At 47.9% G+C, this 15,515-nt stretch overlaps 1 protein-coding gene across 1 annotated transcript in view; it reads left to right on the top strand.

Annotated features, from left to right (window-relative positions):
- The first annotated feature begins 3,466 nt into the window (after nt 1-3,466).
- SLIT3 (slit guidance ligand 3) overlaps nt 3,467-15,515 on the top strand; it is a 593,034-nt gene continuing 580,985 nt past the window's right edge. The window contains exon 1 of the mRNA XM_019450253.2: nt 3,467-4,102. Within this exon, the coding sequence (XP_019305798.2) occupies nt 3,897-4,102 (206 nt within the window). The 5' untranslated portion in view covers nt 3,467-3,896. The remainder of the gene's footprint in view (nt 4,103-15,515) is intronic.

Below are 15,515 nucleotides of genomic sequence, written 5' to 3'. Positions count from 1 at the left end.
TTTAGAAAAACCCCTTGATCATCACGGCTAAGGCTGAATTGGTGGAGGAAACCAGACAGAGACTTGGTGAGGTGGGGGGAGCGGTATGAGCATTGGCCATGCATGAAGCCAGGATCTGAACAATAGCAGGAGATCCAAAGATGAAGAGGGGCAGATCAAGTGATAATCATGAGGAAGAATTAATGGGACTCAGGAACTGAAAGGCTGCGGTGGGAAGCAGAGTCAAGATGCTTTGGTGCTGTTTGGCTTCTCGTCATCCCCCTGCTTTTTTCACCTAACAGCTCCCCAGTTTTTCTTTGAGAGCACAGCTGCTTACCTGCCCAACTGAGTATAGTTTCCATGGAACCGTTATCCACACATTCTTGTCTTCTTTGACTAAGAGGACGATTACATGACCTAAGCCAGGCCAGTCTTTCCCTCTTGGGAATTTGGATACCTTGGGCTTGGGCTTGATCCTAGATCCAGCCTTGATTTGTGTCTTTTTTAAAGCTTCCTTCTTTAGTTTCTTCCCCCTTAATTTTGTATGCTACCCAAAGACTTTCTTTAAAAGTATTACTTTTTTACTTCAATCAGTTATTTTCTATTGTTGCAACCAGAAAACCTCAACTAATTATAGTGGCCATGTAAATGGTGGTGCCTTTTCCTGAGAGACAGAAAAGAGGTAGAGGAGAAAATTTGAGGTGGGTTTCTTGGTAGGCAGTTTGCTTTTGAGAAGCCTCTAGAAAACCAAAGGGAAGAATCCAAAAGTTTGCCCCAGAGGCTTATGTGGAATCTGAAAATCACACCACAGAGTGTAAAAGCCATCTCTGGCAGTTAAACATAAAAAGTCCTACCCAACAAACTGACCTCTGAAGGACTTACTCATCTTATTCATGCTCCTCTGGGAAGAGTAATGCTTCCATGTAGAGGCTGACATATTCTAAAGATGCCTCAGAATTAGTGGGGGAAAGTGGATAGAGCCTAATTCTAGGCACTGGGAGCCCTGGGTCTTGGCTCTGGTTCTTTCACTAATTAGCTTGATAAACTTGTACCAGTGCCCTTCCCTCTCTGAGACTCAGTTTGTGTGTTATTGAATACAGGGGCTGATTGATATTGGGTGGTCTCCAAAATATTCAAAAGAATTTTAAGTTTACATGTAAACTGGGAAACTGGGTTCAAAAAACCTTAAACCAGTTTCCTTACTACAAGACTTCTCAGGGTCATAAATATGCTCATCGGAGATGCAGATCTCCAAGAGAGGTGAAAGTGAGCATTTCTCACCCTGTTTTTGCCCAAGATCACCCCCCACCAACATTCTTGAAGAAACATGTAGAACTAGTAGTCGTCAGAACACACATGCAGAGATTTTGGATTAGGTGGTAGCTAAGATTGTTCCACTTACACTCCCTGATTCTGTATGGCTGGTGTCCTGTGTACCTCCTGTTTTTCCCACTTGTCCCTTCCTCAGGGATGCTGGACTCCCAGGCTCTGTTCTAAAGTGTTCTCCCAAGGAAAAGCAAGCACGCTTGAATGCCTATGAAGTCACTTAAAGATCTAGTCAGACTCATGAAATCCCCCATCAGCTTAAATGGAAAACACAGTCCCTGCCCCCCCTTTGCCCCCGCCCATCATACTGTGCTCAGAGCTCAGACCCAGGCCCAGCCTAAAGGGATTGCAAAACATGCTCTAGCGTGGACTTGGGAAAACAAAGAAAACTCTACTCTTTTCTCCTCCAGACAGTCTGAGACGCTTTTGTGCCCTTGGGCTTTTGCCCAGTTCTCTCATCTGCCTCAGTCCTGGTACTAAATTGGTTCAAGGTTTGGAGGAAAGTTTCAGAGGAAAGGATGTTTAGAGTTCTTAGAAGCTGAAGTCACTCTATGGACCAGAGCATAGACCACCTATGGCCACCAGAGGGCGATGACAACAGCTTCGTGTAGAAAGCTGCTCCCAAGAATAACAGCAGTAAATTACACCTAATGTGTTTATGAATGATGGAGGGGCTGAAGTGTGTGCGACCATACATGTATGTGCAGTTGGATGCCTGCAGCTATGAGTCTGAAAACATGCTAAATAGAATAAAATAAAAGCTGTACCTCTACTATATATTCACAGGATATGGCCAAGTCGTTGAAAATTTCCTTGAAGGAAAATGAGGTAGAAGGAATTAGAATAGCATTCATAATTGTAATTGTGGTATGCGTGATTGTGTGTGGTGTGAGAGTATGCATATACACGTGTGTATTTGAGTGTGAATGTGTAGATGGATGTGTGTGTGTGAGCCTGAGTGTAAGCATGTGTGTGCACAAGTGTGTGTGCACACGTGTGCACACGTGCACACGCATGGTCAGGGCTTATTTAGACTTTGCCAGTATGAGCAGACTTCAAGGAAGTCTGGGCAATGTTTCCTACAGTTCCTGCCCTCTCCCTCCAAACAAACAAACAAAATCATTCCTACAAGTATTTATGGAGCCTGTAACACACGCGCCCCTCCCCACCAGCATCTGGAAAAGCTCAGACCTGGCCAATTTAGAGCGCTATGGAAGAATGAAGGCTCTGGGGGCTGAAGGGATGCCTCACATGCGAATGACTGTTTTGCAAAAACACTTTCTCTTCTTTGATGCTCGAAACATCCCAGTGAGGTGTTCCCAGACAGAGCTGTGGCCCCTTGCTTTGAGGAAACCAAGGCTCAGAGGTGATGTGATTGGCCCAGAGTCATCCAGTCAGGAAGCAGAAGCTGACTATGAACAGGCATTGTCAATCCAAGTCCCTGCCATCACTGCTTTGAGCAGCACAGCTGGCACTGGGTCTAGGCAGAGCAGGACAGGTCTCTGAGTAGGGGTTGACAGCAGCAACCTAAATAACACGGACAACCATTTTATGTGACACATGTGACTGTGAAGTGTGTTAGTATCAATACAATAGGTCCTTTAGGAAGAACTTGGGGATCTTTGCCGAGATGAGGTAGGATCTTTGCCAAGGTGAGGTAGGATCTTTGAGGATCTTTGTAGATGAGGTAAGGACGAAGCTCCTATCGGCTGTGATGTAAAATATGAGTGAATGTGAGTGCTGCGGTTTGGGGTACCTAGCAGCTGTGTGGCCTTGGGCAAGTCACTTGACTTCTCTGAGCTTTATTTCATCTATAAAACACGGTACTCAGATGCCCCCTTGCGGGACGCTGTTGGAATGGAAGGAAAGACTAGGAGCAGAGTGCCTAGCTCAGTGTCAGAATAAAGGAAAAGTGCCACCAGCGAGAACAATCCTTAGCTCCTTAAAAGTTAATGGATCTCAATTCTGGGGCCCTCCTGGCGAAGCCCCTTTCCTTCCCTCATCTCCTGCCTCCTCCCCTCCACGCTCTCAGTTGCTCCAGCAAAGTTCCCAACTTAGTCGACATGACGCGCGGCTCAGCCAATGGGAGGCGGAGCTGGCGGTTTTGGGGGGGCGGGAGGGGTGGGCCCCGCGTCTCCGGTGTCTGCCCTGCTCAGTGAATGGAGAGAGCGAGCGCCGGCCAGCTCACCCGGCTGCCCCGTGCCCCAGCCGCCGCCGCCGCGCTCCCGAGCTCAGACTCAAGCCGGACCTCCCCAGGCGCCGTGCCCCAGTGCGCTCGTCCTCAGGTCCCCGACCCGGCCCACGCACTGGGCTGCGGGCCACCGGGGCCAGGAGGCGCTCGGCACCTGGGCACTCCGAGCGATGCGCAGCGGGGCAGCGCCGGCCCCGCGGATGGAGCTGCTGCCGCCGCCGCCGCCGCCGCCGCCCGGCGCGCCCCGCTCCGCCCGCGCCCCGTGCGCCTGAGCGCCGAGCTCGCTCCTCCTCCGCGCCAACTCCGCCGCCGGCTCCCCAGGCCGCTCGGGCTCCGCGCGCGCTTCCCCAGGCTCCACGCGTCTTGCCCCGCCGAGGCAGCCTCCTCCAGGCGCGGGCCCATGCACACCATGGCCACCGGGCGGACAGGGGCCGGCGCCGCCGTGCGCGCCCGCCTGGCGCTGGCCTTTGCGCTGGCGAGCGTCCTGAGCGGGCCCCCAGCCGCCGCCTGCCCCACCAAGTGTACCTGCTCCGCCGCCAGCGTGGACTGCCACGGGCTGGGCCTGCGGGCGGTTCCCCGGGGCATACCCCGCAACGCCGAGCGCCTGTGAGTACCTCCGCCCCCGCCCAACCCGGGCCACCCACCTGGGTCCACAGTGGGGCCCCAGGCACCAGATCTTTCCTTTCCCTTTGGCCACACTGGATGCAGTCTCTGCTGTCACCCTCTCCTGGGTCGGATCTTTCCTTCTCTGAGTTGGGGTCTCTGGCGTTGGGCACGTCTAGAGAGAGGTCTTGAAGCCCACCGGGATGGGCAAAGAGCAGTGCTTCTCCAGGGGTGAAGGCTCCAGACGTAGGGCCCGGTGACAGCTTCCAGCAGAACGCTGGCAGGAAGCGAAGGGAGTAGACAACACTGCAGCCAGCGAGGTCTTAGGGTGAGAGCATGGGGTCTGCGCTCATGAAAGAAGGGAGGCGAAGGAGAAAGCTGAAGGGTGATGGGGCGTCAGGGCACGGAGAGGGGAGAGGGCCGAGACTGTGACCAGCTTGGAGATCAGAATGGGCCACTTTCCGGCTGCCCTTGCGAGCGAAGTTGGGTGTGTGTGTGAAGGTCTAACTTCTGAGGAACCAAACGAATTCAGAGTGGGTGCTTGCAAAACCCGCCCTGCCTGGAGTGCAGTCTCAGAGATGCCAAGTTGCAGCCCGGGTGAATTTTTTATGGCTCGGTTATAAATGCCTCCCCAAACGGGCCGGAGAATGGAAATGCTGACAGCCCTTTAAATGAGACCGAGCGCTATAATCTTACAAACCGCACTCAGCCTCGGATCCAGGGTTTGGCAGCGAGAGGAGAGGCGTTTGGAGAGTGGGGTGGATTGACCCTCGTTTTAACCCCAATTGTGCAACCAAATATTTACTTTTCATATGTCAACGTTTTGGAAACATTTATCATTTTGATCCTCGGACCAAACTCAAAACTTGGACTCCGAGGGTGGGCTCTTCCCAGCCCGCAGTTGGGGAGTACGGAAGGAGGGAGAAATGGTGGAGGGGGTTGGAATCGGCCTGGGAACACAGCCCAGAAGTGGGTGAGGGTTTGCTCCAGTGTAATAGACTTCTCCACGTCTTGCTCTCCTTGTGTCTCCCTTCCCCACGTGTCTTAGGGGTAGGTGCGTGGGTATTCCATTCTGCCTTCTTGACTTTAGGCTGGCAGAGAGAGAGTGGCATGAGACTAAGTGGATTGTCCTGGGGTGTGTTATTCCTCTTGATCACGTCCTGTCACCCCACTCTCTTCCTCAAACTCTATGTGTCCCTGGGCAGAGACTCAAAGGTACTACCCTCCTTTTCCCTGGAGCTTTCCTGTGGCTCAAAACATCTTTTTTTCAAGTGCATTGATTATTCTGTGTGGTCGTGAAATTCTAGAGGGTTGGAGCTGAACCTTCGTTAACACATGTAGAAAAGGTTCAGAAATGTGAAACAACTTGCCCAAGGTAATACAACAAGTTAATGGCAATAAAGGGGCCACAATCTACATTTCCACAGCTTAATTCAGACATTATAGTTTACCGTACCAGTTACAATTTTGTTTTAGTGGTATTTTGGGGTAGCTACCACTGTGCTAGCCATCTTTGGAACAAGAGTCAGTGTGGGCCAAAGTCTGTAAACAGACAGTCTTGGGAGGGTTCTGGCTGGGCTTGGGTCTTCGAATAGGGTGCTCTTGCTACTGTTTCAGGTATACCCTGCAAACATTCAGTTTGCTTTGACATTAGCTCTCCTGTTGGGAGTTTTGAGACTCCCTCTCCTCCATTGTAAAAAAACATGGTGCATATTTGGGAAGCCAGGGGGAGTGAGCCCTTCTCATGCTGTCATGGAGGAAGTCTTCAAAAGCTGCAAGCACAGCACAGCAGCCAATATGCCACCCACCTACCTTCCCCAAGAGACCCAGGCAGCTTGGGGCTGTCCATCTGCTCTACAACTGGAGAAACTGGGTGGAGACTGAGTCCTGGGCGTTCACATGGGGCCCTGCTGCAGTCACGGTCATTCGCAGACCTTGGCAGAGTGGGCTGTACTTTGGAATAGTCTCCGGTCACTGGTGCCTCTTCGGCTGGGGTGCATTGGGTGACACGGCTACCCAGTCTAGCTCCTCATTCTGTTCTCCTTCCTCCCTGGGAGAGGGGGCAGCCTTTAGAAGAAAGCTGGGCAAGGAGTGCTGCGGGGCTAGGAGCAGCCGACCAACAGTCCTTCACCACCTCTCACCCTCTTTTGGTCAGCCCAGCTGTAACATTTGAATTCTGCAAACTCTCGGGTCCAGTGTGTGTGTGGGGGGGGGGGGGGGTGATGTTTGGCATTTCAAAGCTATGGAAAGGATTTCTTTAGGGAGGAATTTCTCATTCATCCCTCTCTTCATTCATTCAACAAACATTACTTGAACCCCTACTGCATTCCAGTAACTGTATATAAAATCATTGCATATACAGAAGAAAACTGGCAATTCAGCTTAAGGAATGTAAGCAAAGGACCGAGCAAAGGGAACTTCCTTTAGTGAGTCTTCTAAACTTTCCAGGACTCATTTCTTCATGGGGCATATGTTTTGTCAGCATCAGCATCATATGCTCGGGACCTTCCTAAAATCCAGTTTTCTGATCTCAAATGTTTCTGTTCTGTTTTATAACAAAGAAGAAGCATTTCTGCCTTCTGCATTCCTGCTACTTTACCTCCCAGAGAGGCTTTCCTGAGGAGTGTGTGTGGTTGGTTTTCTGGGGGTTTTTGAGTTCTGAGGCCTCATTTGCTCATGCTACCCCTTAAGGAAAATCTGCCAGGGGATAATGTGGTCACCATTTGGACTTTGCTTCAGGCCTGAAATGGGGTCTATTATATTGTTCATAATTAAGCTGGTATCAGAGTTGGGGGGGGGGGTGTCTGTGTTCCAGCTTCTTCTCCATAATGTCAGCACATTGCACAGAAAGAGAAACTCTATGTCGTTTATAAACTACCAACAATCTTTTTCCCTCAATGAGGAGGTGACACCCACAAGAAAGCTAAATAAACGCAGGGGAGAATTCAGTGTAATTTATTATCCGTGCAGCAAAGATAGAGGACAAGAGGAGAGGAAGTGAATGGTGGTGCCTGAAACAAAACATTTACCATGGAGCACAGAGTAAACAGATGTCGCATTTACCCCTCTGAGTACAAAAGGAGCCCACAGATGTAATTCTTCTGCAACCACAATCTCAGCCTGGAAGAAGAGGAGACAGATGAAAATGAACTCTCACGAGGGGCCCCTTCTCTCTGTGCTGCCTAAAGGCAGGCAGAGGCCTACTTCTCACCCACGGCGAGGTGGTGGCCCAAACAGCAGAGTGGGGCAAGAGTGGACATCTTTGGTTTTTCACTTGGCTCCGGAACATAATGGAGACTGCTGTATTTAAATAAACATTTCCTGTTTGCGAAGGAAAACGGGCGAAAGGCTGAAACGTGAGAATGTGGTAACTTAATTTTCTCCGTCACTCCAGATGATGGCAAGCTTCGCCGGTGGTTGGGTCCAATAAAAACCAACACCGTGTCACAGGCTTTCCCTCACTTGACCACAGAGGTCTCCAGGTCAAGTGGGAGGCTTTCCAAGATGCTCTGTGGCCAGGCCCTGCATCCTGGTATTCTTAGCCTCAGGGCCAGCCCAGAGTACTAGGGGCAGTTTGGTGAATCCTGGGGCCTCTCTGAACACAGTGCTCTCCTGGTGAACCTGTGGGTTGGACACGAGCAGTTAAGTGCACCTGCCTCCAGTGTACTGTGCAGCTGAACAGATTGCTCTACCTTTCGGGGCTTATTTTCCTGAAAGCAGAATTCTAGTGTAGTCCTAATAGTTTTCCTTGTATGGGCCTCTTCCCCTGTGCCTAGAACAGTGCCTGGCACATAGTAGTTTTTCAACCAGTATGTGTTGACTAAATGAATGCATCTCAAAAATACAAGTTTTTCTTTAGTTCTTGCACGTGAAAGATGGGCAATTAGAGCTTTGCATTTTTTATGTATGGCCAAGGGCAACTTACTAGTAACCTATTACATGAGTTATTAAGGGTTCCTGAAATTTAGCTTTCATGAACTAAAATTATTGCCTTACTAGAGTTAGCAAGGACTCCTAATGAGTGACACAACTCTGGAGTCTGGTTGCCAGGCATTGCTTAGCAACCTTGCAAAACTCCTACTGTGCACATGCCCCTGAGAAGAGCTAGAAATCCCGAACACTTAAACTGTAGGCCTTTCTAATCAGGAACTCATCAGCATCATCCTGCGCTCTCTGTGGTTTTTGATTGCTGCTCTTCTTGTATTAATTGATGTATTTGTAGGATCATTATTAAGTTTTGCTTTCGCGGATCATCTGGGTCTTGTATATTTCTGCATTTTCTTTGCATTTTAACAGTTATTTTGTTTCTCTCTGGTTCTGTTTGTTGTCACTGAGTTCGTCCTCCCCTGGAAAGTGAGAATGGTAGATCTGAGAGCCATGGAGTCTTTTCCACCGACTAAGTAGACTACATGGGCCGTGGCAAGGTTTCAGAACCCTGTGCCTATTAGTTCAGGGTGTCGGCTCTGGAGGCAGAAGGCTCTGGTTTGAATTCTGGCTCTGTTACATCTTTGCTGTTGCACCCTGGGTGGGTTACTCCACTTCTCTGGGCTGCAGTCTGTTTACTCCCTTTGTACTGTATTTCCACAGCTCTACTACAGGGATGACGATCACTCTGGCCCCCTGTGTGCATGTTGTGAATGTGGCCCGAGACAGATCACATCATACACTCAGCACAGCGCTTGGCACTTCGATTCTCCAGCTACCTCTCCTTACTTGGAAAGTATGCATAGTAAATGTTCCTCTTGGGGAATCAAATGAAATAATGGACAGGAAGTGCTTAACACAGTACCTAGCACTTAGGCCTCCATCAGCCATTGATGGTAGTGACCATGGCCATTATTTCTATGGCTTCATCTCAGGCCCCATCCAGCTGGAAAGCTTGAGATGCCCACTCTAAATGTACCCCATGGAGGCAAGGTCTTCGCCAGCACGTAGGCTGTGCCCAGCAAGCTCGTGCCTGGTCCTCCTCCCCCTTCCTCTCCAGTTAAGCCCAGGTTGGCCTCCGTTCCATAAAAAGGGGATTACAGTTGAAGTGGTTTATATCTTTTCCATGGGCGTGCTGCTTTGTGGTATATTTAAATAAGGAATGCATTTTATTTATTTATTTTGGGGGGTTAGATTTTCAGGGGGAATTTTTGGCCCTGACTTTTTTTTTCAGTGCTCATTCCTTCTGTCTTTCCCTAAATACCTTTTACTGACTTCCCATGTCTGCCTCTGTTACTGCTTTTACTTGAAACAGCTGTATTTACTAGTATGCTCCACCCTCATTATGTAAGGTGGTGTTAACCCTTTTTAGAACTGCTGAAAAGGAAACAAAACAAAACAAGTCATGGGAGGCTTTTCCAGAAAGCTGTTGTGGACCATCACTAATTCCAGATAGGATAGATGCAAAAGGTGCCCTGCTATGGTGCACGGTGTTGAGTTTTCAAAGCTCTTCATTATTTGTCATTCTCCAGCCTTAAATTTAAATCAGTCTTGCCCAGGTAGGAAGAGCTCACAGTGGGAATCTTCTGCTTCTCTGTTCTGCAGACCTGGATTATGTTTTGTAAGTAGTGCTATTGCTGGTCTGCCAAAGGCTGTACTTTCTTCCCACTCACTGTGGTCTTCATAGTTCTGTCGCCAGCACTATATTTGATACGCCATTCTCTGGGAAAAATTCCTCAAGAGTGTGTGATTAAAAGTCCTCAATAGTGAGGGGAGAGGGAGGTGAGAAAAGTAAGGATCTTTGGGTAAAGGTATAGACTTCAGAGCCAGATAGGGTCCGCTCCTGGTTTCTCCATTTACCAGCTGGGTGACCTCAGTTTTCTCACTTGTAGAATGGGAATAATAAAAATACTGCTTCCCCCCCCCCCCCGCCTTCATAGGGTGCTATGAGTACTGAATTTACTCGCATAGACTGCCTAGATCATAGTGCAGCCTTCATAAGTGTGGCTGTTATTGTTATCATCATAATTCTTACCAACTATAGTCCTTCCAGAGCTCCAGATAAAGCCTGATTTGAAACAATACAGATTGTTAGGGTTGAAAGGGCTCCTCTAGTCCAAGTTCACAGGCAGCTTGATCTTCCACCAGCATAATTTTGGAGAGAGCGGTCATTCTCCTTTGCTTGGTTACATCTAGTGGTGAAGAACTCAGTTCTTTCTAAAGCAATTAATTCCATTTTAGAAAACAGTTTTAACCTGAAAATTTTCTTTGCCTGGGGGTTGAGCTTATCTCCCACTGACTGTTGTTACACAGAGCAAGTATAATCCTTCTTCCAAATGGTAGGATTTCAAAAAATTTATTGCCGTTGTGTTTCTCACTACCCACTTATCTAAGTCTTCTCCTCTCTTCCATACATTTTTATAATTACCTCAGCGGTTCTGTATGTGTTAGACTTTGAGACAGGCCCCCTCCCCATTCCCAGTTGTCTTCCTCTAAATACGTTTCACTGTTCTTTGCTTGTATTAGTTTGATTGAGTCCTTCCACTGCCTTGCTACCTTGACTTCTGTTGACATCCTAAAGGGACATTTTCAGTTTAGACAGGCACACCCCTAGGTTGCTCATTTCTACCAGGCTATTCCCTGCCTCCCCCATGTCTTCCAGCCTTCCCTGCTGTTGATCCTATTTTCCCCATCCCAGATTTGTGCAGTTGGCTTTTTGGAGTCTAAGCGCAACACTTTGCATTATCCTAATTAAATTTTGGCAAATAGTTTAATTTCATCAGCTTTTCAGCAACATTTTCTATTTTGATTCTCCCATCTAGTGTGTTGTGACTCCTCCCCCCACTCCCTCTGCAGTGAGGAGCTTGCCCTGTGGATCTTTATCCAGGTTGTCAATATAATCAGCACAGTCTTCTCTGCTCTCTTGAAGTCTTTCTATGGCCGGGATGTGGATCATGTAAATATATTGTCCGGTTCTTTCTGGCTGGGAAATTTTGAGGTCTTATTGGCCTGTAGCATCTTCTTTCCCTGGGGTTCTGTTGTTCATATTTTCTCTGGAATGATTTCCTATTAATGCTTAATTCCTCTGTTTGTTGAGTATTTTCTAAACTGTTGGTTTCTCATAGCACTTTCCATTGTGATTTTAGCTTCATCCTTGTTGTAGTAGTCTGATGCCAGAAGCCCTACCAGCATAGGATGTGGCGTGTGTGTGTGTGTGTGTGTGTGTGTGTGTGTGTTATTCTCTCCTGTAAAGCATTGTAGCCTGAGAAATGGGGCTCTTCTGTCAGTAGCAGAGCCCAGCTGAAAAGCCTCACTCTTGTAAAGTGATTTCCTTTAGCATCTTTTAGCACAGAGCACATTCTTTAGCACAGAGCACATTCGCTTGAGTAGTGCTGAGAATGAATGTGTTGGAGGATGAAGCATAGAGGTGCACATGCTTTCCCCAAATTGCTAAACAATAATAATGATAATGACAATGACAGTCACTGCCACCGCACCAGCTGCTGTTTATTGAGCCCCTCTTTGTGCCTGGCACAGCTCTCCCACTTTACACACTTGCTCTCACTTAATCTAACAGTCATGCAAAACAGAAGCTCATCCTGTCCTCATTTTACAAATAAGGAAACTAAGAGAGGCAAAGTGACTTCCCCAGGTTGGAGCAGTAGAGTCAGAGCTCATTCACGCAGGCTGGTCTCAGCTCCGTGCCCCACCCGCTGATCATGCCAGTCTTCAGCAAGCCTTTGAAGTCGGCCCCCTTTCTTGTCTTCCAAAACCAATTCTCAAGTAAGAAGAAGAAGGAAAGAAGGAGGAAAAAAGTGAGTCCCAGTTGAAACAGGGAGCACCTGTTTGAAGCAAGGCACCCCGAGAGGAATGGCAGTGCTGTGTTCTGGACCTCTGGTGGTACAGCCGTCATGTCCAGTTTGGGGAAGTAGGCGGCATTCAAATTAGAGCTTGAAGGATGAATAGTGTTCCCGGAGGTATTAATGGAAACATGGTAGAGATTTGCAGAAGTTCATCGTTACCTGGAACGAAAGAGAGCCTGCACCCATTTTAAAATGATAGGAGCAAAGGTGGGGTCTGGGTGTCTCAGTCAGTTAAGCGTCCGACTTCAGCTCAGGTCATGATCTTGCAGTCTGTGGGTTCAAGCCCTGTGTTGGGCTCTGTGCTGACAGTCCAGAGCCTGGAGCTTGCTTCAGATTCTGTGTCTCCCTCTCTCTCTGCCCCTCCCCTGCATGCTCTCTCTCTCGCTGTCTCTCTCTCTCTCTCTCTCTCATAAATAAGTAAGTAAATAAATGAAGTTAAAATGATAGGAGCTATACTTGAGGAAGTTTCATCTAACAAGGGTGTTTAGAGATAGTCAGGTCTTAGGAAAAGTATCACCGTGGTTATGTGGCTAATTATTATTTTTATTTTGGATTTTAGGGGATAAACCCTCCAGGAAGGGTCCTGATGAGGTTTCTTGACCAGTATTCTTCCCCCACAAGGATCTGTTTAAATTTTTGTAGGGACTGCCTTTCTCTCCAGTTAGAGGTACCACTTGCCTTCTCTCAGCCATGATCTCTGGGCTCCCCCACCCTGAGATCAGGTCCTGATAGAACAGGACAAGTATAAGATGCATCCTGGCTGGAGTGAAGATGACTTCACTCTTCACAACCTTATCACTGCTTGTGTGGCCTCAGACTCCTCTTGTCCGAAACACCAGTCTGGGTTCTCGACCCCTGATTCATTCTGCACTTTGGCAGTACTGTGAATTGTGGTTCCTGAAAGTCAGCCAGCACATTTAACCACCCACCTTGACTCCCTCTTGAGTTTTTCGGCCTCCCTAGTTCCTGTCTGCTACCTGGCATACCCACTCCTTGCTCCCCTGCACTCCAGAATTATTAGTGTATGCCTTGACTCTGGCTGTGGAGTTCACGGTCCTCTTCTGACCTGAGTTGTGTGTGGGCTTAACCATGGACTTGTGTATTTTCTGCATCTCTCCTTGAGCTTGAGCTGCTCCTGGCCCTTGCCTTGACCCTTCCAGCTTGGCTTCTTGCCTCCTCACCTTCCCCTGCCTTCCATGTAGCTCTCCATAGCCTTGGCGCTGAATTCAGACATTCATTCTCTAAGCCTCAGGTCCTGAGATTGGATTACAGGAGCATCTTTGTGGCCTGGACCTTCCTTGGAGACTGGAGACTCGAGACTCCAACTTGTGCTTATGTCCTGGAAACAACCTCAGACTTCATCTTCATGGCCACCTGAAAAGCCTTTTATGATGTCTAGCGTGAAATGTAGAGATGAAATATAGAGATGTTCCAGGGCTGGACTCTGTGAATGATAAATTGCTTGCAACATGCTCCCAAGTTATCTGCAACCCAAACAGAGGGTAGAACATGTTTTTCTGTATTGAAAAGCCCAGCAATGGTGATTTCATTGAAGAGATGTCCTGTTCATAAATGTGTTACAGAAGTTTCTGGACTATCTAGTACTTTGCTGATATTCTTTCTTCTCCTCCGCATCTCTGCCCAGCCCTAGAATGTAGTTAGAGAAGTGTTTTATATATGGGGTTTCTAACTGGTATTAATGTGAAACCAGTAGGGAGTCCAATTTGATATAACTTAAAATGAGTAAAAAGAGGGTGCCTGGGTAGCTTGGTCGGTTAAGCACCTGACCCTGGATTTCAGATATCAGTTTCATTGGTTCGAGCCCCCCATTGGTCAGTGCAAAGCCTGCATGGGATTCTCTGTCTTTTTCTCTCTCTGCCCCTCCCCCCCAATTGTGTGTACATGTGCTCTCTCTCTCCCCCCAATAAATAAATATTTTTAAAAAATGAGTAAAAAGACCCAGGCAGAATCCTGGTTTCCATCCCCCTCCCCTTTTTCTTTTAACTGTGGGACTTTGTAGGAGCATCTTTCTGAGTCTTAGGTGCCTCATCTGTAGCCTTTAGAATGGTAGGACTAATTCTTCTCTCCTGGGGCTGATGCAAGGTTTATATGAGATCAGATGTCTGCAGATACCTCCTAAATTTAGTGCTCTGCGAATACCTTAATGAGTCCACCCACGATATCTGATTTTAACCACTAAATCCTGTATTTGAAAGATGATCAGTGTGAATTTTCAGAAGAGGAAATGCAGTGAGTTCCAAGTCACCCATGCCTTCACGCTCTTGTTGGGGGTTCCTTTTCACTTACTAAGGTGCATTGTTTACAAAAGCAAAGAAAGCGCCTCACTAGCCAAGTCAGCAGCCCAACCAGGTGGAGCTTAGAGGACTTTTTGTCTAACAGAGTAATGAATAAGTGGCAGTTTCCAAAAAAGTAGAACCCCATAGGGGGCTGTATGAAGGATGAAGTTGTTTAAAGGAACTATTTATTGAGTGCCTACTATGTGCCAGGAATGGCGATGCATAAAGCAAGCAAAATGTCCTCATAACTAGGACAGCTCAAAATAATATGATGTAGTCTGGGCCGTTGCTTCCCACAAAATGACTGACAAGGCAAAGGCCACCATGCTAGGTTCAGAGAGGAGATTCATAGGATGGCAGGGGAAATGCTAGAACAATGAGGGAGGCGGGACACCAAGCCCTCAGGAACCACTGATGAAAGCGAGTCTCACTCATCCCTTTTAGTGGGTACAAATATGCAGAAAAACTCACACATCATAAAAAAAATAGTACAAGTGGAATTAAAAAAACTCATGGGGAAAATATTAATCTGAGAACAATTGTATCCGAGAAAGCATTCAAGTATGCCTCTGCAGCTAGCTGGCAAACAGCACAAGTTCTGCATTTTATTAGAGCCCTAACTCTGTGTAGAACACTGACCTTATTTGAGAAGCATTTCATAAACACTGACACACAGCACAGCAGCATTTGAGGCTATGAGGAGATACAGGGCCTCCTCTGGGCGGCCAGCTTCCCTTCCCGGACGCTTGCAGCTGTAACCAGACCACTGGACGTTGTTCCCCTGTGGTGTTATTTCACTTATTCTCTCTCAGGTTTAACAAGCAGGTAGGAATTTTCTCAGGGGAAAATGAAAGAGGGGGCTTTGGACTGAAATGTGCTCTTTGGGCAAGTTTTCCTGGGAGTGCAGTGGGCCATGAGCAAGACTAAGCTTTGGAGGGAAGGGTCTGAGAACTTAGATTTGGCCCAGTTTCTTGTTGGAGAGCTCATCCTGTGCCTGGAAACCAGTGATGTGTATGTGTATAGGAGGGTGGTTCTCAAGCAGCTTTTACCTGGTCCTGTGGAATAGAAGACCCGTGGCTTGCAATAGCCCTAAGAAATGTGTGCACCGCCTTTCCTCCTACTACAAGTTGGCAGTTTTCTTTCCATCTGCTGCCAACTTGAAAGTCCTGAATTTCTGCCATGGAACTCGGTTCTGTCCCTCTCCCTCTCATTTCCTTCCTTAGCCAAGAGATTTTTAGGCTTTTGAGGCATGTTTGGAGATCATCTGGTCTGCCCCTTCCCCACTGATCTGACCCACCTGGACAGAGAAGTGTCTCAGAAAAATCGTGGGAG

This window comes from Panthera pardus, unplaced genomic scaffold, assembly GCF_024362965.1.
Source record: "Panthera pardus isolate Hobbes unplaced genomic scaffold, ASM2436296v1 HiC_scaffold_2, whole genome shotgun sequence".
Classification (NCBI taxonomy): Eukaryota; Metazoa; Chordata; class Mammalia; order Carnivora; family Felidae; genus Panthera; species Panthera pardus.
This window is presented reverse-complemented; position numbering and strand designations above follow the sequence as displayed.